The sequence below is a fragment of the Ascidiella aspersa genome, chromosome 4 (genome assembly GCF_963924565.1).
Source record: "Ascidiella aspersa chromosome 4, kaAscAspe10.2, whole genome shotgun sequence".
Taxonomy (NCBI): Eukaryota; Metazoa; Chordata; class Ascidiacea; order Phlebobranchia; family Ascidiidae; genus Ascidiella; species Ascidiella aspersa.
Genome location: NC_139450.1, coordinates 7122700 through 7148025, shown reverse-complemented (window position 1 = coordinate 7148025; position 25326 = coordinate 7122700). Strand labels below are relative to the sequence as shown.

Below are 25326 nucleotides of genomic sequence, written 5' to 3'. Positions count from 1 at the left end.
AAGCGCAAATAAAGCAACTCAGGTAACTACTAAAATAGGATTGGTAATATTTTTTTCCTTTTATCAGTCAAAAAAGACAATTTTTTTTTAATTTTGCTAGGGACCTATGTTACCGACTAACCGGGATTATAAAAAAAAGATTCGGGAAGGTTAATTCGAGGGAAGTTCCAGGAATTTCCCGTCGAAACATTCCCGAAGAGGAATCCTACTTTGTACTAAGTTAAAGTTGAAACGGGCGTGCGACTGAAACACAAAGAAAGAAAAACGTCTGAAATTGAAAAAAACGTCAAAGGATCGGTCACTTAACACAGCTACAAAAACCTAATGAAATTTTGTAAACGATGGGTGCGATGGTGGTTCAACGACACAAGCACCGCCTAAATGTTCCTGTTTGCTATTCTGAAAATCTTGCATGTCATAAAGTTAAGTGGGCTGGCCTTTAGCCCAACCTGTCGCTTCTTAATAGGAGCTATTTTTTATTTCTCGTCCGCCTTTCTACTTTGTTGCGTAAGTGCAATAAAATATAAAAAATGTTCCTGTTTGCTTGTTACGTTGTTTTTCCCAACGCCCTCATCGGATGTATGAAGATACGTATCGAGCAATGGCGTTTTAACTCTTTAGTTTGTTTTTTCGCATGGTGAGAAATCGTTCAGAAATGTAACATATAAAGCTCATAGTTAAAATTGAGTAAAAAGAGGATCAGGCGTTTTGTTTAGAAGGAAAATATATTTCGCCAAGTGGCGCCGTCAGTTTCCTTAATTCGAATGAAAATGACGATGCCACTTGGCGAAATATATCTTCCTTTTAAACAAAACGTCTGATCCTGTTTTAAACTATGAGTTTTATTTATACGCGTCAACGGAAGAGTGATCGACTGGCTTAAACCTGCCGCCGATGGTCTTGGATTCTATAAAGATACACCCTAACGTTGAAATGTAACATACATCTTTATAAAAGCGCCTTTTATCTCCTAAAACTGCATTACCGTTGTATATTTGTGCACGAGACTTGTTTTCTGGCATCACGTTTTTACCACGCACCCTCAAAACAAAATTACTGCTTCCTTGATTTTTGTAGTACAGACTTTAGAAACTTTGACAGCGTGGCGACATTTACAGAGTGGGCCAAAAGTGGGCTTACAGTTATAAAAAGTAGGGTTTGGTTCTAAAAGTAAATTTATTGTTTTGGGTTTATTCTCATACACCTTGTTCTTCACAACACCCACAAAAAAAAGAAATCCATTGGTGTCAGGTCAGGTGAGCGTGGTGGCCATTCAATGCTACCTCAAAAAAATTAATAAAGTTCTGTAAGCCTATTTTGGCCCACCCTGTATTTACGAAGTCCTGCAATGTGAACGCGAATTGCTTTCCTGCGTTGGTCGTTTTCATTTATTGCGGATAATCGCGCCATGATCCACATTGGGCGGCGACAAAGCGGAGGAAGGCACACACAGTCCCGTCCGGCGACGCCAAGCAAAAGAGAGACGCCCAGGTTCGTTTTGCACGAACACAGCAACGAAGGGCGATTCGGGGGCGAAGGAAAAAACTTAACAAGAACGTCGAAAAAAAAAACAACGACAACGTACGACACATGACATCACGCGCACCGAACTATACACACGAACAAAACGGGACTCGACACAAAAAAAGGGGACCAGGTTTAGCTTCGGGATTGCAATGCGGCGCGTACAACTTAAACGAATTGAAAGCACGGTATTACCAGGAGATCTTTTTGATTAATATTATGTGGAAACAACGATTTATATATTAAAGTACGGTGTGTTTAGGGTCGTTTAGGCTATCGGGCTTTCGTAACCGACACACGCGCGTTGTCCTGTCGCCTTTGCTTCAAAAACATAAAACCACTCGAGACCAAATTCAGTCCGTTTTAATCTGGATCAAAATGGACATCCGATTAAGCGCCTTGTACACCTGCACCGGTCGCGGCATCTGTGCAGAGACGTCCGGTAATGTGTATCGCCGGCCGATTAGGAGGTGCCATCAAAGTCAAAAAAGGCCGTTGGCCGCTTTGGAGCCGAAAGCCTGTATCGAACAAACTTAAAATCTTTAGCATTTTAAAGCCGCAGTAAATGTTATAAGGTGTTAACACAATCTTAAGGGGCGACGTCGTCTCTGGCAAAAAACGTCCCGTACAATTCCGAGCCGGGTTTAGCCCCCATTTGGTCCCTGGATGCAAGCGGCCAGAAAAGCAGCGCGAGAAAGCGAAAAAACAGAAGGTCGAAAATGTGGAACTGTGGCGATTCGCAAAACAACAACAACAACAACAACAACAACGAATATAACCGACATACGAAAGCGTAAAAGCAGCAAAAGTAGAAAAATCTGGGTTGCCACGAATGGCGACATCTCAGGGTCCTGCGGAACGCAACCATCATGGCACTGAATAATTCCGCGTTTAATGCAATCGCGGTATAATTTAATTCCAACGGTGCCACGATTAAAAACGCCAAAAATGTTAAAAACCAAATGTTTTCGCGATGCTGCTACCACTCGGAGCGAAACCAAATTAAGACCCTTGTGTTAATAGTTCACCCCTGCGAATGGTAGGTCGTTTTTCTGTTTCGACACGAACTCCCATTTCGCGAAATAAAACCGCGAGGGTGGCGACCTCTAGCAGAAAGTTTCAGTGCAGTCCCGGGTCGAACCGAAACAAATGCCAGAACACATCTTCATCTTCTTCACGGCAACCGTTCCTTTTCGGGGCCAGGTAAATTGAATCCATTCAGCGTAACGCTCTGACGCCATCAGCTCTAACGTCATTAACTCTGACGTCATTAACTCTGACGTCATCAGCTCTGCACCGTCACGGGCACAGTGGCGCCCCCTTCCGACGAAACGCGCCCGTCGCGCGACATCTGGCGGGGAGGAGAGGGCCGCGACGCAGACCCCGATGAGCTTTGGGGCGAATGGGGGCCGGGGCTGGGGGGGTACGACCCGGGGCCGATGGCGTATGGGGGCGGCGCGTGCTTGGCGCCTAGGGGTGAGGGGGGCAGGCCTCGTGGGGCATCCTGGTCGGGCGGAACCTTGGCGTCCCTTTGAAGCGGCGAGTGTACGCTGTAGTTGATCGCGGTGGCGCCGGGCGCTTGGTACATTACCCTCCCTTTGGCATCCTGCTGAAATGCGCCCGAGTAAGAATGCATATCGAGCTTGCCAGGAGGTGATGAGCGATCGCTTCTTCCGCTGCTCGAAGTGCTGCTGTACGTTCTGGAGGCAGCAGCTGGCGGTTGCGGCGGCCCAGATTCAGCAGCGGACTCCGGGTATACGATACCCCGCGCCTTCACCATCTTACCACCGGTTGGTAGCGGCTTGGCGGCCAGCGCGGGGTGCATGGCGATCCTGCCGTCGCCCAAGTGAGAAAACATGCCCGGATAGGTGCCGGACACTGTCGGAGGCGGCGGTGGAGGTGGTGGAGGGGCAGGGTCGCTTCTGTGAGCGACTTCGCCGCTGTTGCTCGTAGCGCTGTTAATGTTGTTGGTCGAGTCGGGCGACTTGCTGCTCTTGAGTCGGCTCCACAGATCGCCGCCCAGCGCCATCTGGAAGTGGTCGTCCACAGAGCCTGTGATGCTGACCTTGTTGTTGGCTGACGAAGATACGGAAGACGCCGGAGGGTGCTCGGGCTCTTTCTTGTACTTTCCACCCAAAGAGCGACGGAAATGCTCCTCGATGTCCGGGGCGTTGGCGTCTGCGCGAAAAGGGTTAAATTTTAAGACGCTGCAGTTTGGTGGTTCTTAACCGTTTGTGTGTCGTTTGCCACTGCCAAGCATTAAAACGGATATCGATAAGCCCTTTGCACAATTTGTAAAGTTAAGTTCAAAATCAATAAATAAATAAAACAACATGAAACAAGATAACAATGAACAATAAAACTAAAATCTTCGAAAGGGTGATAAACCCTACTTTTTACATCTCATAACATTGTCAAAACTGCCCCCTTAAAATTAGCATATACCTCTTTGGGGGTAATCACCCTCAGGAGAAAATAGATAATCAGCGATGTAAAAGTAAAACTCGAACGCCACGATCTTGTTGGCCTTTTTTTTTAATTTTAAACCGCCGTCAACTAGCGAACACGCGTGAAATTGTTTTCACTTCAGCTGCAGTGAGCTGCGCTGGGCGTAAAAATCGCCCCAAACGTAACGTGTTTCTATAGCTGCACTGGGCTTGAGTTTAGCAAAGCGTGAAAATCGCTCCGAAGCATATTTTTAAGCTAGCTGCAGCTGCTGCACGGGGCTTGAGTTTAGCAAAGCTTGAAACTCTCGTCACAGTAGAATTTAAATGCAAATTACGCTTTGCTCAGCTCAGTGCAGCTGTAGTGTAAACGGGCCTTTAGACTGAGGAAGATAAGGGGTTAATGCGATCAACGAGACCTCACCACCTTATTATAGGCAATAAATTATGAGCTAGAGACAGCAATCCCTTGGCGATTTTCAGAAAGGTCTGTTGACACCCGTTCGAATTGGACACTTCTCCAGTATTCTGATTTGGCAGACTATCATTATCCGCTTAATGCTGTCGGTGGAAACCAATCTTAACTTGGAACAAGCAAAGAATATCGACTGACGGCGTTATTGTGGGACTTCAGCGTTGCGACTAAAGCAAGTCAGCTGTTGCAATAAACTAAACGTGGCTAAACTTGTTTTTGCAAACAACTTGGCTTCCCATACTGAACCTTGGCCACCCAAATTATGACCAGTCTACGCAAAAAAAAATTGACGACGTTATATTTTGTTTTGGCCTCGAAAAGAAATTCCTTTGAGTTCTACTAACCTTTGCTCTAATGTTAAGCTTTTTGATAAAATTTGTTGATGTACAATAAGAGTGCACTACATCGATAGATGTTTTGCTTATTTTCGGCATTATGCACTTTCGATGTGCGTTGTTTTAATTTCGTTTTGTAACATGACAGTAAACCACTCAGCCAAAACGCAAGTAGGGAGTGCATTCATGTTTTCCTTAGGGTGTCGTAAGATAAAAACGTTAATCGCCACCTACCAGTGAGAAACAAGAAAACACACTCTTAGTTCACATCGCTTTCGAATTGAAAATCAACTTACACACAAATGCACGCGCACTACACACAAATGCACGCGCACTACACACACATGCACACACACTACACACAAATGCACGCGCACTACACACAAATGCACGCGCACTACACACACATGCACGCGCACTACACACAAATGCACGCGCACTACACACACATGCACACACACTACACACAAATGCACGCGCGCTACACACAAATGCACGCGCACTACACACAAATGCACGCGCACTACACACACATGCACACACACTACACACAAATGCACGCGCGCTACACACAAATGCACGCGCACTACACACTACACACAAATGCACGCGCACTACACACACGGTCATTATCAGGGTCTTAAAAGATAAGCTAGGAGTCAAGGCGAGGCATTGTGTGGGGGGATTAAGTCGGTGGTTGGGATGGGCGGATTGTATATCTTCACAAACAGGGAGGCTGTGCTTTAAGGAAAGGTGGCGGTTTGTTTCAAAAGAAGCGGGTTAACTTTCGCCCGTTTGTAAACCGCACTTGGCGCTGGCGTTTTGTCGACAGCGATACTGGGGTCGTGGTTTAATCGGACCCCCAAAGGTTAGGGTTCAACCCCCTTTTTAAACACCCCCCCCCACCTTTATTATGGACCCTGTCAGGGTTAACCTGGTCGTGAGTGCTCCCAGCGACAAAAGCACAGGCGCCAGACTATTTACGGGCAAACTAAGGAAAGGCTAAGTAGTTTGCGGAAGGCTAAGTTTACGGGCCATTTTTGGCCACGAATATGCGGCTGTTTCTACACCTGTGCCAGTTTCCATGGCCTATATATTTTTTTTTCTTTTTTGAATTTTTGTTAACCCAAATCCGGTTCAGGTCGCGAACTTAAAAAAGACTAATCTTAAATGATCGAAGACAAGTATAGTAGAACTTTAAGTTACAACTTTAATTGATGTCGAGCCACCAAAAATCTACTGTCGTTTGATTCACCAAAAAAAAAACTTTTTACGGGAAACAAAAATTGCACCAAGGGAAACAGTTGACAAAAGGGAGCCGGCCGTAAAAGGCGGCCACGCGAATGGGCCAAAAAAGGTGCCGGGAACACCTGAAACCGGGCGAGGGCGTGGGAGGGTAGACATGAGAAACAGACACGGGCCAGGGACTTGAACTTGGCGGTTCGCCTTTTATTGGCCTCCTTTTTGATGGCGGCGTCAGGTCGTTTAAGGTTCCCTCGGCTTGTTTTTGCGATTTTCCCACAAAACGGGACCGAAGGGCGGGTTTACAGTAAACACGAAGCCCATGTAGGGAGGGTGGGTAACGCGTTGAGTGAAAGAGCACCGCAGTGTGAAGCTCCTGCCTATTCGCCAACACCGGATACGTCGAAAACGAACTTGGGGCATTATGACCCAAAGTGGCAAAGTGATTGTTGCAATAATAAAACTTCGAGAAGGGTCTCTCAAAGTTTTTTCTCTCGCAAACTTGGGTCTGATTTTAGGGAATTTTTCTTATACTTTTGGTGATTGCAGTTTATTTTAGCACCACTTGATTTGCGATTACTGATTATACTAATAGAATGAAAGAAAGCATTACAAAATATTTGTTAAGGTTGCAATGAAGTTTTTGTAAAAAAAAAACGATTAGGAGCATGTTGTTTTGTTACAATAAGTTTCCACATATGACAACCTAGGTGTAGCGGCATGAAATGGCTGAACATCAGCAAAATCTTCCTAAGCTTTATCCCATATAACTTATGACAAAAATTGGGGCGCTTAGGTCGACTTAGTTATAAGTTCAGGTTAGGAGAAACGTTGTCCAATGCGCTGCGAAAGTTTCAAAAGCTCAGAGCAACCTTGAAGCACTCTTAGCTAGTTTGCCGTGTAAGAGGAAAGGGTTGTTTGCCCTGATAACAGCGGTGCTCATTCAAGCGCGACCGATGACGACGGTCGCCCGATGGTCCGATGAGCGCAGCGTAAATTTGCGAAAAAAATACCCACGCAAACAAAAAAGCGCTCCATATAAGGGCACGGGAGTTGTAGCGAGAGCGCGCTTTGACGATTGATCTCACATGAGATATAAGGCAATAGCGCGGCGATAAAAATAGACTTGGTCCTCGCGGTAGCCAAGTACAGTGCCAGTCGTTTGTATCGAGCCGAGACGCTAGAAACTACTTGGCCTTGAAGTTGCTGCCAAGAACAACCGAACACGGATGGATGCGTAGCGTCACGGCCGAGCACACACGGGTCAAGCTGCCTCAACGAAGAAGGGAAAGCATTGGAGGCAAGCTTACACCACTTCTCTGTAAAAAGAACTACCGCGTTTGTTATGAGTGCTCATTAGCCTAAAGACCTTAGTAAGAGCGGTATGGGTACTCGTTATTTCAACCCGTTTTCCAATCGTCAAAATAAATGCCACAATGAAAATGTAGACAACTAGTTTACTTTTTGATGATAATCGCGTTTTGTAATGGAATGAGATCTTAGTTCTCGTTAGTCTTACGTTTGAAAACATCCGCTTTGTCTGCTGCCCGCTAAATAGCTATAATATATGTAGTAAGAATATCATCTGAAAATGAAAAAAAATAAAAAAAATTTCATTGAAAATGAATAAAGAGATATTCAAAACGACCAAAATGCTACCTATGTCTGTATGCGCTTTGGTATTCTTACTACGTCTCACTACAATCTCCAAGCTATAGCAAAAAATATGGAACGCAAATCCTTAAAACATCTGACAGCCTTTTTCTCCCTTACATCAAGTGGCACAGAATACCCACGTCAACGCGAATATGCGAACTATTATTTTAATTGTTTATTAAGAAATATATGCTTGTTTTACAAATGTCAATTTGCTTATCTTCTCTACATATGGTTAAATCACAAACCTTATAAGACCGAAAAACAACTCTAGTCAAAATCACAAAATACTGCAGTCAGGCCAGAAGTTGCATCAATATATCTTGCATATTGCGGCCAGAAATGTGGATGCGACTTTCAGCGTAAATACAGTATTATGTGTTTCGAAATAAGGTTTGTATTTAAACCAATGCGTCTTTTTGGCCCAAGCGAAAGTGATCAAATTGCCGCGACTGACATAACCTTATTCCAACGACTAATATAATTAAATCGAGCCAGCGAAGTGGCAAGTTTAACTGATCAAACGCTCTGCAACGATTTCCGCAGCTCCGTATCGAGCGCCGCCAATTTAGAGAGTCGGGTTTTAATTCCAATTAAAAACGAGGAAGGCGTTCGACGGAGAGGCACGCCAGAGCGAAGGGGGCTTTTCGCGGAGAGCGCGAAACTATACGTTTACGCAATTAAGGCGCCTGACTATCAGGTCTCGATACGTTGCGGGCGGTAAAGTGCGGCTATATACCGGGGCCGTCCGAAATCGGCGTAACCAGAAGGACAGAAGCCACAAGCCATTACCCGCGCACACACGCGTGCACGCGCACGAGACGCTCCAGCAGCAAAGGAAAACGTTCCGAAAATAGCGGCGTCGTCGCCGGACCAATCGAACGGGTAGAGAGGGTTTTCGCTACATCACTGAAAGGATGGCGATGTGCGGTCGCCTAAGATGTGGTGACCGTGTCTGCGGGGAACTCAGGGAGGCCAACTGCGCCGAGCACTGAAGAACGGCTAGATTGTGAGGCCACTGTTGACTAGATTTCCCGTTTTTAACTACGCTGTTCTTCTTAACAGAGTGTAAATCAAATTCTCAAAAGAGTGTTTGAAAATGGATGCGTTTGTCTTATTCTGAAAATGACATTGGGTGGCACTTTATCATTTCGACGTTGAAGAAGCACGGTTGTGCGAAAGCTTGTCGAGAATTGAATACAATTTGTCTTTATATAGTGCCGCCTGATTATCCCAACAGAGTGTTAATCACATTGCCGAAATTTTCCTCTTTGAATCTGTTGTTTTGTCAATCGCCGCAAGAACACAGCGTACAAAAACAACAAAAAAACAACAGCTGGCTGTTGCCTAGTAACCGTCTAGTGTAAACATACAATATGTCACGGTAGATACCTTTATATAAACTTCTTTTTAAACTCAATACTCAATATTAAAATCCAGCACGCTAAAACACATCAAGAGTTAATCCGTACCTAGCTCTTAAAGATAGAACGCTTCTTTTCTACATTACACACGTTAAAATTTACACGTGACAAGATAAAAATAATCTAAAAATTATATTTTCTCTACGGAGTTTCGTGGGGTAAATTCACGTTCGTCTATTCATTTTAGGGGAAATCAAGGTTTTCTTTGTTGTTTATCGCCTGCTTTTAATAAAAAAAGAACACAAAAATAAGAACACAGCGGAAAGAGGACGCTTTCCCACATGCAAGCCCTGCGAAAACGGGTCCGGGCCGAGCGAGCGGCTAGGTGGCGGCGACGTCTAGACGCGCAGCGAAAGAGACAGGTCGCCGAGGCGTGGGGGCGGAAGCTACCAGTTTGAAATACAATCACGGCACGATTGGCAGCGGCGGGCGGCCCGTACCGTAAGTGGGATCGCGCACAGCTGCGCCGCGGCGGCCTGGCGCGCTGCCAGGACGCGAAAAGCGCGACTCCTAATTCGGGGCAAGACGCGGCCGGCGGGCTGCGAGGCAATCTGCTTAATTTGTTTATGGAAAAAACGAGCACGGGTTTGGGGCGGAGAAGTTTTGTGCAGGTGATTTGGACGCAAGACGTCGTCTCAACTGACTGATAAGGTGCGAAGCTGGCCACACAGTTTAGTGGAAACTAAAGCCTTTACACTGGACTAGCGAACAAGCAGGCTTAATTGTCCAGCAGCAAAGCGTCAATAACCTAATGCTGACAGTCGTTATAAACGCGGGCAAGACGATAAGCCTCAGTAATGCCTTTTTTCAAATTACACTCAATCCGTTATTGCAATTAGGATGTCCGATACTTGACGTTTTATTTCGATACCGATAATCTAGTAAAAGTATCGCGATCCGATCCGATATTAAATGACGTCATTACTATGTTTAAACAGCAAATTAGACAAAATTGAAACGTTAAAAGGTCATTTTCCCGATTTATTAGACCCAAACTTGCTTTTGTGTTAAAAGTTCAGTTACATCCAACCTACTTTTTCTAAAAGATTACCTTTCACATTAAAATTGCGTTGCGTCACAAATCATGGATTAAATTCTTGTATTAATTAGGTATCGGATAGGCACTGCACCGATACCGCGCTAGTATCGGACCTGTACCGAAATTTTCATTGGGTATCGGCTCCCATTAGATATTATCTGACATCCTGGATTCTATTTTGTGTTTTGTAGTTTACGCCAGAGACCCGTAGGCGTGAAATTAGCAGCATCAGCCTTGTTGACACGAATTAGTCACCGTTGAGGGTGGCAAGGGTCACACATTTCACACACAGACCGATCTATTTCGGGAACTGCTGTTGACCTCGGATAAACACGACAGGCAAAAGAAACGAAAGCCGAAGGCAAATAACCGCAGAACGATTGCGTAACGCTCAGGCTTATAGGTAAATTTACACGGGCCAGGTCCGCTTAAAAAGGCAACCTTTTCAACCATTATTTCCACATTTGTACAGTTTAAAAGACCGTTTGGAACAACAGGCACTTTCCTGGAGTGCTGAGCTGTCAGAACCGCTAAAATGCAGTGGAGTGTGAAAAGCGGCCAAGATGTAGGGTTGAGTGTGTAAACTACTATAGGGGTCCTAGAAAAAAATACCCGGATCTTAAACCAAGGGGGCCATTGGCTACGCCGCTTGCCAACAGCGTAATCCGCAAGTTCATTATGTAATTTTCCTTACCGCTCACGTTCGAGCGGTATGTCGTACAATACATACGCGGGTGGCCCAAGTAAGATACGCTTTGGGCGGCTGCGGCTTTAATTTGGCAAAGCGTCAGTCAAATGCCATCGACTGTAGTGTACAAGTAACCGTCTAATGGCGATTGGCAAGTATGTCATGAGAAAGCGCTTCTATAGATGATGGAGTGGTTGGCTGCTCGCAATGGTTCGGTTTTTGAGGACGAGGCTTTTGTTATTGTAGAGGAGCGTCGCTAACACTTCCCAACATCGATTTTACAAGTAAACTGGGCCAGTGGTTCTAACCTTTTCTACAATATGCAGCCTATAAAAAAAAATTCAAAAAAATTCAACGGTTAATGTGAATGACACAGATATTTGTAATTTTTCTGCTACCGAAACCTTTCGTTGTGTAGCGTCATCCAACATTTTGACATAGGCTGCATATTTAAGAATATTTTAGGAAAAAGTCGGGATCAAAATTTACCTGATTAGGAAAATGACATTCTTCTTGAAATCTATTTCAACGAAAAGTTAATATTTATTAATAAGCAATAGTTAAGACAGCTGTTGGCCGTGCCTGTAAATACAACCTCGGCAGATTGTATGTTTTGCAAAAAATAAAAAATACGTATACGTGCGATTGAAAATTACTAATAAAAATGTTTTAAAACACGTTTTAAGGGTGAAAATGTTGGCGCCGTATTTAACAGAGTGTTCAAACGTGGTGACACAAAAAAGGGTTGACTTGTATTTTTAAAGACACTTAGCCACGTCGCCCAAGAAAAGCACACACACATAGAAAAAGGCGTCAACGCACAACTCCGCTACCTATGCCACTTTTGACAGGCTGTAATTTCCACAGCGCACGGTTTTGTAGCGGGCAACGTTGGCGTGCAAAAATCGCTCTGGCTTCCAGGAAGAGCGTCGCCGCTTTGACGAAAATCGCCAACATGAAAGAGCGTGTTGCCTCGTATCTGCCGCTATATTGCCGGCGACACCTCCCGTCCCGTTTCCCCCTTAAGACCACCCGCATCGGCAACACGCAGCGCTCGAATCCCATTTCCACCGGCGCCCTATTCATCAAAGGGGCGTGCGGCGAAAGACTGTTGCAATAAAAAGGCACGCCCGAGCGGTCGCACTTTCGCCGCCTAGTTTCGAGCGCTCGTTTCCGGCAAAAAATGCCGACGAGCCTCGATGTCAAAAACCCGGGTGGCGATTTGCCGGCGACCGAAGGCGCCCTTTCAACCCCGGCGTGACTCATCGGCGGCTTTTAAGTGCGCATGACGTCACAAAAGGTGCGCGCGCGTTGCAAACAGAGTGGCGCGATTCGATAGAGGCCAATGGAGAGCGGCGGCAAACACCGGCGACTGGGAGGCAAATATTTTTCCAAAGCCTTTTTTTGACAGGTTTTTTCGCGAAGAAAGCCGGCGGCGGGAAATTGACTGTTGAGAGCGCGAGACGCAACCATAGAGAGAGTGAATCCGGTCACAATAGGAGCGCGAGTTTAAAGTCAAATCCGAAGCGTGCTCTGGCCAAGAGCGGTCCGGATTAAGTTCTTATTTTCCCCTTTTTTTCCTGAAAGCAAATCGCAGGATTTGACCGGGCCCGCTTAATCCTAGAGTGAAGGGATGTCATTGTGCGACGAGAAAGCGACGAAATGACTTGTTTGCGCGCCCCAGAAAATAACAACGGTCTTTGGGCGCAACGCGATTAGGTAGGTTTAGGTAAGTGCGTCGCTAAACGTGGGCAATTTTAACAGAGGTACGCGCTTCCTTTTTGCGTCTCGTCTTTAATTGCACGCCCCTTTGACAAATTTCTTTTAGACTGCTTTAAACCGCCTTTTGCTTTTTTCTACCAGCAACAAATACGCAAAATAAAGTCAAAGTGCGGATTTTAAGATGTCACTACTAATAAAGGTTCACTGCGCTGAGAGATGTGCTGGCACAAACAACACACTTCGCATTCACTCTGCGTAGTGCTTTCCGCGCTCCATGGTGTATTTTACACAACCGGCCAACACAACATGGGATGACGGGTAGAAAAAATCACCAGGCCGCGGCGACCGAATTTAAACGGCAATTCACAGGTAAAGGAAACGAATTGTCACCCGTGACATCCTGTTCTGAGAAAAACACACGCAGCGGCGTAGCATCAGGCCACAATTGAGGGCTCTTTTGTAGGTCGTAACGAGTGGTCTTAACGGTAGAGAGGCGTCCATGGATTAGTTGTATTGGGATATGCTCGCGCAGGGCCTTATTTTTTTACCTAGTTGAAAATTCACCACGGATCGATTTAACAGGACCATGGCTGTATATCAATGGTTCTTTAACATTTTTTGCTAGTGGCACACTAAGCAAACGAAAAAGATTGGCGGCATACTTAGTACAAACAATAGTGTTATTGTGTGATAACTTGACCATCGCCACTTATAGACGGCAAGATAGTAGGTATATACAATAATTAATAATGTACAATGCGTATATCAGTCTAACATGCGTGCCGGTATGCCTATTTGTTATACGAAAAAGCTAATTTTTGAAATTACAAAACAATCGGCACCATTAAGTATCTCTTATAGGTAACTAAACTAGTTTGCCGCGGCATACAGTTTGACAATAACAATTTTGGGAATTGTAGAGGTTTTAAAATTGGATTGGTAGGACTGAGTGAAAAATAGAAATCAAGTTGAGTTAAAGCGATGTTTTTAAATTTTGTTCTTTAGCGGAGTTCCAATCGTAAGCTCTGCAATTTAGGCTGCAGCATTATCGTCCCACACACACAGAGAACAAACACCGTCATGGTGGCACAGCATAAAACCATGTAGCTAATATTATACAAATGCGTCGAAAATTGCACCACTCGTGGCAAATCAGGCACGCGATGCAGCAACGTACACACACAGCCCGAGGGTGTCAATAAACTATTGCAACACAACTCAAGAGATTACAACAAACCGACATGCGTTTTAGATATTAGACCAGAATTAGGAAGTAGCAGCGTATCGCCCCACCTCGCTAATTCTATCCAGACAGTTAAAATTATATAGTTGCCTGAGTATGCCAAACACACCACACACACAAAAGCCAGCCCGTGGCGCAATTCGCAAACAACCGGGTTCGTTTCGAAACGCGAAACGCGAAACGCAGTCGACGAAGACTCCCCTTCCCGCTTTGGTGTTTCAACAGACAACACACAACGCCTATAGGCTTGGCTGCGTTTGGCATAAGCCAGCAACAGCAGTGTGGGAGGAAAGCCGCTGTAGACTGCTTTATCTGAGTCCGGGACGTGTACTTGATACTGCGCAGGCGGCCGTAAATCCTGTTGCCAGAGCCGACTGAGCGTGGGCAGAAAGATTATAAGACGGGCTTGATATATGCGGCTCGCTTGCTGTCACTGTGTATAAGCGGTAACCTGTGGCGTTTTTTACCGAGTGTGTAAGCAAATCCGTTTGCGTTGGTGGGAAATTTCGCGCGTTAAAGTTTTTTTTTTTTTTTCTATGGTCATCTTACTACCGCGACGGCGCAGGAAAACGTAAAACAAACAAAAGTCGTGTTGGCTGCTGTTTGACCTTCTGATCCATCCAGAAGCGTTTGAGCAAGGTGCAAAACTAGGTCGAATTCGCCGTTAAAATTCGCATTAAAAGCCGTATACATACCCTACATTTACAAATATCCTTACGATTAAGGACATAAAAAGAAAAAAAGGGTCATGCACATAACCCGTTTTGTTTAAATATGAAGAGATGACCTGGCTCGCAATCCATTCATAAACAAACAACACCAGAACGATGGTTCTATTTTGATAACACTTTTGCTTTCTTTGATAAAAATAGCATCTCATTTGATTGCCAGACTTTTTGCCGAATATATCGGGTTTACTAGCACAATAAAATGTCAATTGCCGGACATTCCTATCCCAGGACTGAAAATTTGACAACCACTGAATTAAAGTGACAGAGGACGTCTCCTGATCCTTACCCGAGTTTACTTCTCTCTTTCTCTTCCCACCGGAGGTCGCCGCTGCCTCCTTGGCGGCCGCCATCCGCTCCAAGTCCTCATCGGCCGACTTCCTCTTGAGTCGGAGAGCGCGCTCCTCTTCGGAGGACCTCGGAGCAGAGGAGGAGGAGGACTTGTAAAGAGGGAGGTTGCTGGAGCGACGGTGAGGAGCAGGAGGAACTGGACTCGCCTCTCTCTTGATGCTCCTTGTGTCTAAGTGATCCTGGTAGGCCGGAGGAGTCCTCGCGCCAACGTATGCCCCGCCGGCGTAGGGGGCAAACTGGAGGGCGTAGGGCAACTTGGCCGCCTTGCCCGGTGCCGACGAAACCGGGGAATCCCGGGCGCTGGCCGGCATCTTGGCGCCGTTGGAACCCGGGCCGGGGTGCAGGTGGGGCCGGATTGCGAGCGAGGGGTTGGCACCCACCGGACTGGTGTGCTCCCGGTCGTTTCGGTCGGCGATGACCTGCGGAAAAATACGAGGTGATGTTTTTGATTTTAAGAAATGAGAAAAAGCTTCAATAAAAAATACTAAAACTATTATATTCGATATAGCGAACTTTAGTATTTCCATTGAAGCTATTAAAAATATTGTGTTCCAAAGAGACAAAGCTATTTTACAACACAGTGATCATCACACTCTTATGGCCCGAGGTTGTTTGCTTAATCAGGCTAAAATGAAGTTTGGAACATAATGATTTGAGGTTGTAATAAGACATAGAATATCAAAGCCCATACAGAACTTCAGGTAACATTTTTAACGTTTCAAACAACTCTTGATTCATTTTGAACATTTAAAGCTAAAATAACGTTAATAATTAGGTTTATTAACAGAAATGTCGGGTGCAAATCTTAGCCTTGCAAAAATGTGAACTTCACCACATTTTATAAAGCCATCTTTTTTTATATTCTGTTAGAATCAATTGAATACAACATAAACTGTTTAATCCAGCACAAAAAGTCCGGGGACTCCAGTTTGGTGAATTTCCGTGATTTAACGAACGTCTATCAGTTATTTTCATTCACAAACTTGACTTAGTAACCTTTAGCTAGGCTTAAAGAGAGATTTGGTGACGGGGGACGCGTGGTTAAAACACCTCGTCTGGTATAGGTCTTTCTATCGAGGTCCAGGAATACCTTTGTTACACACAAATGTAAATGACTTGACGCAAATGCAATAAAAGAGTCCGCGTCAGCGCGAAGAGTTAAGCTGGAATGTTTACAATTCTGCTTCCTGTGCGGTTCTTCGTCGCAGGCTGTATCGTATGAATCACACCTGGCCCTATAGAGACAACTGGCCCGTCGCCTCATGAATAAATAATAAGACTGTACCAGCTTGCCAGGGATTTATTCCAGTCTTAACATCAGAGCAATCCTATAGACTTGAATTAGTGTGATCAGAAACTATCCTATGTTAGGGCTACTGTGAGTTTTAGGCTGGTGTACGATATATCCGATGCGTGGTAATGCTCATACAAACTAAAGCTTTTCCGCGAGGGACAACTTCTTCAAAAGGTGCTTTGAAAACATCATTGTAGATTAAAATGGATGATAAAATGACACAATGGTTTTAGGCCAGTTCCAGTTTGCATTGCACTATTTAACACTAGGGTTAATTTTGAAAAGACAAATGGACTCATTGTGAAAAGCACCCGGGATTAATGTCCCAAAAAACCCAAAAGTCTAAAAAAAATCTGCGGTCAAATCGGTATGTAAATTAGATAGCCCTTCTGAGTGTTTCCTTCGAGCAGTAACGTTTTGCAATATTTGGAACAACAGAAAAGGTCGCCCGGCTCGAAAGACCTATAAGAAAAACCGCAGTCGAAAAGATCGTCTGCATTTTCATAAATGCGATGTCAGGTTCAGCCGCCAAATCAACGCCCACGCGATTATCGTAAGGCAGACCGCAGATTTTGTCATAATTTGGAGCTACGTGCGGTGCTCTATTCCAATGACTCGACTTGACGTCGTTTTGGTAAAGTGACTTGACTTGACTTTTTAGTATTTTGTACAAATAACTTGACTTAATGGTAAGTGATTCCATTCACCATTTTTTTATCATTTTTTTTTATTTTTTTTTTATGGTTATTGATTTCAATTGTTGTACGTAAAACAATTGGCTTTTAACATAGTTAAGTTTTTTGATAATTTTAGTTTAGTTATTGCTTATAAAAGATGGTTTTACAAATTTTATAGAGTAACGTTTTACTTTTTTATCATTGACTTGACTTGTAGTTGACTTGCTCTAGAAATCACTTGACTGGGTTTATTGACTTGGGCCGTTCATGACTTTGACTGAGCTAGACTTGTAATTTTAGAAAAAAACTTGACTTGAGATGTTCTACAAATTTGGCAGGCAGCAAAAGGGGTACGACAGCCGTACCTAAATACCCATTTTCGCAACCCTCATACCAACGTTGATGTAACCATTGGAGGTGTATTACAGTGATTCCAGATCTTTTATGGCATACGACACACCCCAGATATAATAAACAGGTTACGGCACACCTACCAGCATTTCTATTAGGTGGTTTACTGTAAGGTCACTATAAACAGGAACAACACAATGAACTCCACACACGTCGGAAAATGATAATTGGATCTATTCCATTCTAAACGTACACAAGAAAAGGCTTACCGATAGAGTTAAAATTGTTATTTTAAAGCGTCCAAAAATCTTACGGCACTTTCGGGCATTGTAAATCACACCCGGTTAGAAATATATAAACAATGCGATATAGTCGACTTGAAGAGATAGAAGAAGATAACTAAGGAAAACAACTGCCAAAACAGTCGTATTCGAAGTGACCAATATTGCCGCAATATCTTATTGTTGAGATCTCGCAATAGACAAACCAGCCCGCACTTAGTAAACCAAGCAAAAAACAGAAAAACGCCAGTTCAGTGGTTCTCAACCGGGGTGCCGCGGAACTCTAGGGTGCCATATTTAACGCTCAAGGGTGACGAGAGATATTTCAAATTCTTTAGGATTCCCATTTTTGCTTTATGGGTAAGCCTCTAAATTTTTGTGTACGATAAAAGTGCAATTAATTAAAAACTTACCTTGTTGCACACTTAATGTGCTGATTCAATCTCGTTTAGTGTAACGTTAGAGCTAACCACATAGTAAAAATACGAGCAAGGGTGCCGCAAACTATGTGTAATTTCTGTAGGGTGCCGCGAGCCAAAAAAGGTTGCGAAACACTGCGCCAGTACAACGTGGGCCACACTAAAAGGTTACGCGTGCCACAAAAACCCGATACTAACCTGCTGAGCGGTCGTGGGTGTAGCGTGGGCAATCACCGATTGGCGGAAGGCGGCCTGCTGCTGTTGCTGCTGCTGCTGGGGCATCATCAGGGCGATTGCGTAAGGGTGGATTCCAGTAAGACGCGAGTATTCGGCCAGGGCCGCCGCCTGCGTCAAAGCCACGTGTTTAGTTGGGTTAAGTAGCGCTGCGACTCATAGTCGGCCTATATAGTCCTTGCATTGGTTTTAGCAATCCAGCAAACCTATATTTAGCAAAACATATGAAAAATATGAACATTTATTTTTATAAACATTAATATTCAGGCATAATAAACACCTAATTGTTGAGCTTTCACGCTGATTTTTTCACAATATAAACTACAAGGCATATTCTTCAAAAACGAGCTATCGAAAACCGAGGCGTTCGTAAAACGATCAGGCGCCATTGTAAAACCAAGGCAGGTATAACAAATAAGTTTTGGACAAGTAAGGTAGTTATAGCGGTAATTCTGTAGGCCTTAGGTTCTTAATCTGTCCGTTGCGACGCCCTGGTGGGTCGTTTAAATTTTCCAAAGGGCGTCGCCTTAATTATTACGTTTCGCATCTAAACTCAATGCGGTAATGAAAGGTATATTATAAAATATATATTATTATCCCATGATTGCTGTTTTTTTTAAAGCATGCTGTTTTTTTTATAAAATATATATTATTATCCCATATATATTATTAGCCAATATATTATATTATTATCCTCATGACACATGTATTCTAACTAATTGACGAGAAAATTGCAGCGATAATTTTAATTCTTTGTGGCAAACGAAATAAGTGACAATTTTGAAATTACCATCGGTTTAGCTGGGTTACTGTTCCACTGCCATTAGGTTATGCAGGCTGAAGTTAAGTGAAAAAAACAAAAATATTTTGAGACATTTTATAAATGAGAAAAAAAAGCAAATATTTGTTCAGAGAAAAATGAGAGAAAGCCAGGAAGTCGGAAAATGTGTGGCAATCGAATCTAACAATTAAACTGTTAACGTAAACAGGTAAAACTGTTGGAGGCAAGTAAATAAAAACTATCAGCAAACGGTTAGAGGCAAGGGCATTTAAAAAGTACAAATATATACTCACGTCAGTCGGGGCCGGGGCACGGTACATTGCGGCAGCAGGCGCCGTGGAATAAGTGGGAGGAACAAAGCCAGCTACTGACGCCTTGGCGGCGGCCGACGACGCTTCGCTTTGGCGCAGGTAAGACTGCAGCGCGTAAGGTGAGGACAGACTTCCAATTCCTTGGGGGAACAGATAGGGGTGCGTTTGGGCCATTAGGGCCACTTGGGCCTCTTTTTCCGCGTGCCCCAGGCCCGGTTTCGAGCCCGGCGGCGCCAGGTACGGGTTGGCGGTCTGGCTGTGCCGCTGTCCGCCGCGCGAAAGAGGGCTTGAGCTTCGTCGGTGCGTCGGCGGGGATTTGGTGCTTCGATTCCCGTCGGATTGTTGAAGACTCGGGCTCCGGGACTTAATGTCGCCGAAGCCTTCGTGCGATCGCTTTTTGGCCGGCTTGTCCTGGGGAAGTCCCCGGAGGGGCGAACGCTCCCTGGAGACTCGGCGCCGGTCCGTGTAGGGGGAGGGAGAGCGGCGGTCGGTACGGTCGTGGGGTCCCTTGTATGGTGAACTGTACAAGTCCAACGGGTTGCGAGGTCTGCGAAATAATGGATTTTTTTTATTTTTTTTTCTAAAAGAAAGTAAAGAAACATTATATACGGATCTGTTCGTAAGTTTAATGGTGAAAATAACGGCCCAAATATCACTGATGATGGCATGAGCATTTGCCGAAACATTTGAACAATAAAGCATGTCGCTTTTTACGTCTATTAGGGCCGTTATTTTCACCATTGAAGTTAAGAAAGTAAATGTAAAAGAAGTGTAAAGGTGTAGTGGCGTATTCTTCCCATTGACGAAAAAGTAGGTCGGGGATGCCTGAAGTGTCAGTATTGTTCGAGCCCAGTCCTCAGGACATCCATTCTCCCAAAGGGAGACGGTGCCGCCACTTGGAGGTAGGGCTAGAGTTGAACTGCGCATCGGCAGAAGGTTAACATTTTTACCTTTTTGTTCATGGTGTAGACCGTGTAGGTAATGTGTCAGTGTAAATATTAATAATAGTTGTAGTATTTCTACTTGGTCGATACTAGGGTGGTTTCGGTGCCGATTACATACGAAATTAATACAGGAATTTCAGCCATGATTTGCAAACTAATTCAACAATTCTCCCTTAAAAGGTAAATTAGTGTAAAAACAATTGGTTAACATCTGAGTCAACTTTTTTTAACTTGTCAACCCCCGGCAAATTTTTACTTCAAAACTTGGACCGAGTGCCGTTGGACGTTTCGATTTCATCTATTTTGATTTTTTAGCATAGTTTTGACGTCTTTTGGTATCGGATCGGACAGATGTTGATTGCTCTCTCTTGTTGCTCTCTCTCTCTCTTTTTTTTTTTTTTTTTTTTTTTTGATTTTTTTGATGTTGCTCTCTCTCGCAAGAATCTGATTTTGTTTTAACTGTCTGTTTGTTTTGCGGGTCCACCTTCCGTTTGCTTTGTTGTTCTATTGATATATATTACTTTGCATGTTTACACAAAATATCAGTTATCGGTATTGGAATAAAATGTTAACCATCGGACCTCCAAACAAGGAAGTGTTTAAAGGGCGCTATAATAGGCAACGCGTTAATCTAATGAGTATAACTATTCTGGTTAACCCGGCATTGTTTTCTATTAGTAGTACGTTGGTTAATATTTCACTAGAGCAGGCCGAAAAATGTATCAATTTTGAATCAAATATTAAATATAGGTACAGTTTTTTTAGAAACTGCTAATAGTAACTTTTGACCGTCAGAACAGTGAAGAAACCGGCCAAGCACAAGACGTTAACGCGCTGTTGTCGGTATGACGTCAAAGAATGTGGCATTGACGTCATCGGTCGGAAAACGCGCGCGGAATGACTGTCGAGGCGAAGGCGAACAGCAGAACGCCAAGATAATCGCCAGGCCGTCAATCAAAGTGTGTTTGTTTTCTGACGGCAAAGAAACGCTAGCGTCAAAACAGTGAAGAAAAACGGCTGAAGTCGTAAAGTCGCGTCGCGATGCTTCCAGGTTGACTTTTTACTTTGTATCGCGTGGTGGGAGGCTGGCGTTTTTAATCGGCGTAAGCAAAACAGCAAACGACCTACAGCTGCGTCGTCACTTCTCAAAACAGACAGGGAGGTGCTAGGAAGTGGTGTGTGGTACCGCCTTGTTTAAATCTCTAAATATATATTTTTTGGGTGTGCTTAAGCTGGCCAGCCTATACAGGCCTGTTTTGCAAAGCGCCGATGGCCCTGTTTAAAAGCTTTTGCAAGCCATGCCGAAAGCCTCTAACAAATTTCGGCTAACGTCGCGATTAGGACAAATGGCAAACGAAAAGGTTACGGGAGGCGTAATTAAAAATTTCCAAAGCATCAGTGGTCTATTTTAACCGTGATCTTTGATGGCAAAACGCGCCAATGTTCGAAAAAATTAAGGTGGTGTGTTTTACCATATGGTTTGAAATAAACAGCTTAATTAACAGTTTAAAAGGGGCTAGTGGTCCAATTTCCAACGCGATTTTGCCATGAAAAAACAAAACTAATTTTAACGAGAACTTTCAATTTAATTTTTTTAATTTCGCACGTTTTCCCTGATTTTTCCAACAGTCAATTATTGTTTAAAATGTACTACGCATCGCCGTTCGATTTTTGACACATAAACCGGTGCGATTTGGAAAATACTGCGCTCGTTAACCCAGCCGACGCCGGGTTGATACAGCTGCGTGGTTGCCGAGAAATCTTCCCGGAATCACGCCGGTTTTCTTTCCATAATAAAACGTGCTGTGTTCAGCTACTAGACTCAACCGCGGGCTATTTGATGGATTCCGTGCTTACAAACGAGTTGCACTTTTTTGCGTCGCACAGCGCCCATTCTACAGCGTGCGCATGAAAAAAAGGAGCGCTTTGATTTGCGCCTGTTTAGCGATGTTTGTGCAGAAAGCGCTGCGCGTTGTAAAAGGTGACACTGTGTAAACGCATTAAAACAACTTTTAGGGGATTATATGTCGAGGTTTAGACCTATTTTCGCACAAAAACGTGCAGTTGAATTTTAGCAAATTGAATTTCACAAATCAAGCATTTTGACGAGTGGTGTTTAACTGTATATATGTATATCGACTAAATTTTAACAGCCAATGGTGAAACCCATCGGTCTTAACTCTTAACGCATTAAACAGACAATTTAACTATTTTTTTAGATTTGATGTGTTAAGTTTTGTCGAAATTACAATAACTAAGCTGCTAAACTTCAAACGCAACACTTGGAAAACGCAAACACATTTCAGACCTAAAAGGTTTGCCAGGATTTCGTAAAGAAGGTTGATGATCAGTTTTAACGCATAAAAAAAATAATTCAAAAAACATCTCGGATCTGAAGCTAAGTTTCAACAGACACATTTTAACTGCAAGAGTTTATTCCTACGGACAGAAAGACTATTACAACACGTGCCGGGTCAACAGTCGAAAACCCGTGCCACATTTTTTCCAGCAAAAAAAAGCTTCACCGTCATTTCTACGAAGGCGACCGATGCGTCCTTTAAGCGTTAAGCCGATTCGGCCGCTAAACGTTAGCTGGCCCGACGCCGACGACCGTACAGGAGGCTGCAGCAAGCGGCTGGGCGAAAAAGGTCGAAGCCAATACCCCGGGGGCACATTTAGCGCTGGCGTAATTTCCCGATCGTCGATGATCGAGCGAGATAAGCCGACGCGGAGATTCCGTCGCCGTTGAACGCCGCAAAAAATACGCTCATGTACGCAAAACTCACAACTTCCGCGCATTAATCCAGTACATGGCGGCGAGCGAAAGCTGTACGCCAGCATAAGGCGCTTTACTCATAGCAAAGGCGCAGAACCGAAGGTGTGTTGGACATATACGCGAACCAAGCGACTGGGGCTTGTTTGTGAAACTTTGACGATCTTTGCAGCTGCTACAGCGCACCGTGCTGTCGGACAGGTGTCCCGCATTATGCCTGCCAAGTCGTCATCGGAGCTTTTTTGCGCACGAAGCAAGCAAAACAAACAGCGGCGCTCGGGTTGGTCTTGCATCCCGCTGCTAGCACTGATGCTTATCTTGGCACCTCTCTATATTAAGCCAGGGCTTGTTATCTACGGGAGATTGCGCATTTTCTTTAATCTGCTTATAGAATTTTGGGTGGGAACAAAATCAGGGTTGGTGAAGTTTACAAAAATATTTATACACACAGCACACTAATCTATGCGAGTTTAAAATACGCTATAGCCATAGGCACCTAGTTTTCCCAATCCTTCTGATTTATTCACTTGTTTTTCCACGCCTGGGTCTGTTGGAATTGAGAAGTCTTTTAGACTTTAACTAGAAGTTTTTCCAGGCATTTTTTTCGGTGGAAGGTAAATCGGGATTGGTAAAGTTTACAAAAATATTTATACACCGCCATTCGTTTGTCGTTTTTTTGTCATGTTTTCTGTTATTTATCTAATTCTACACATGGAGGCTGCCGAGAAATTTGTTTTGCGATTTCAAAAGGGTGCAGAAAGGGTGAAAGGACAAGAACCACTTCTCAAAGCCGTGATTTGGCGGGCGACTAACAGCGATATAAGGACACGGTTTCGACTATATTTCGCACTTCACTTCTCTTCTGGAAATGGAAACAGGTGTAGGGGGAAGGCAACCGCCAATCGCCACCACCCAGGTCACTATTAAGGGCGGATGCCGCGGTATCCTCTGATAAAGTTGCTTGACGCCCCAGCGGCCTATTTCTACTTTCTCTCGCTCGACCAATAAACAACCGAAACTGATTTTTTTTTAATTTTTTAGTTGGAAGATCAACGTTAAAGTTTTTTTTTTAATATCCTCCCACAATGGGGGCTAGGTGGAGGTTTTAAATATAATGAAGGTTATTAGTTCGGAGTTCACAAATTTTCGATTTTTTTTACGAATTTTTCTTTTATTGAACTTCTAAATAAGACGCTAACCTAGAGGCGCAATTTGTTTTCTTTCAAGTTACACCTTGTTTAGATTTTATTTAAGATTCCCCAAATAAGGAATCCCAAAAAGGTTTAACACTGCCAATCTATTGATTTGGACGTCTCATAACTATAAGCAAGCTATATGGTACTCAGGCGAAGTTAATTTTCGCACTTTTCACAACGTATTAAATAACATTAGTGGCAACTTACGGCAAGAGGAATTTCACAAACAAAACTGGAAAATTAGTCAAGGGTTTTTCGTCAATCAAATCAAATCCATTTCGCTTTATATCGATTCCATAAACTCCAAATGCTCGGTAAAAAACGTGTGTTTGCATTTAGATCACAAGAATGGAGCGGCGTTTTTCTTTTTTCTTTCGTTTTTCATGGTCTCTGCGTATCGGAGATGCGGCATTTCAAATATGTGGTTAACCTGGACAAAAAACGGCTACTTTCCTGGAGATAAACACCTTCGAAGGCTATTTCTCACCAGGGCTCATGCGTATCAAGAGCACGACTTGCGCTAGTCGTTTCAAGGCCCGTGCGCCGGAATTTGGGCGCGTTTAAGCGAAAGTGCTGTTGAGAAACGCTCGCAATCTTATCGGGATTAAATTGCGGGCTTTGTTGTTATCGGAAAACTTTTCGAATATTTTGAAACTCTGCACAGGAATTTGCTTTCGGCCGCGTGAAAAAGCGCCGGCGTGTTTCAGACCTACGCAACTCTCGCACAGGATCGAAAAATATTTTCGAAGCGCGCATTCGCACATTTGTCTCTGCCTGGAACAAACTATTTTTTTTTATCTGTTTATTAGTTTTTTTGCCGCATCTTGGATAGCATTTTTTTCGTTTTTTTCCACCCTTTGACCTGCATTCTTTATTTTTGGAATTTTTCCCCCAAACCTCGCCCAGCATTGCTGCATTTCTTTGCTTAGCCAGCAGTTTGGAAATCGTAGAATGTTTTTACTCTTTCCGCGGCACAAACCCGACACGGCAATCAGCCATTCATCTAATTCTAACCTTGACACAGTGGTTATATCTCCCGATCGGGTAAAAAATCCCAAAGAACAGATGAGCGTAACGCTAATCGCCAGGCTACTGTAAACAAGCCGGGGGGGGCATGACCGGGGCGCGGCCAGGCCCGCCAAGAATGCCGGGGGACCTTAAGTCATGGCGGTCGCGGCTCGGGTTGGAGGAATG

At 44.0% G+C, this 25326-nt stretch overlaps 1 protein-coding gene across 1 annotated transcript in view; it reads right to left on the bottom strand.

The window, feature by feature from the left end:
* Nucleotides 1–2773: 2773 nt before the first annotated feature.
* Nucleotides 2774–25326, bottom strand: part of LOC146146915 (uncharacterized) — a 59475-nt gene continuing 36922 nt past the window's right edge. The window contains exons 4-7 of the mRNA XM_083386617.1: nucleotides 19202–19766; nucleotides 18092–18238; nucleotides 14810–15290; nucleotides 2774–3702 (exon numbers count right to left, since the gene is read on the bottom strand). Coding sequence (XP_083242743.1) covers nucleotides 2810–3702; nucleotides 14810–15290; nucleotides 18092–18238; nucleotides 19202–19766 — 2086 coding nt within the window. The 3' untranslated portion in view covers nucleotides 2774–2809. The remainder of the gene's footprint in view (nucleotides 3703–14809; nucleotides 15291–18091; nucleotides 18239–19201; nucleotides 19767–25326) is intronic.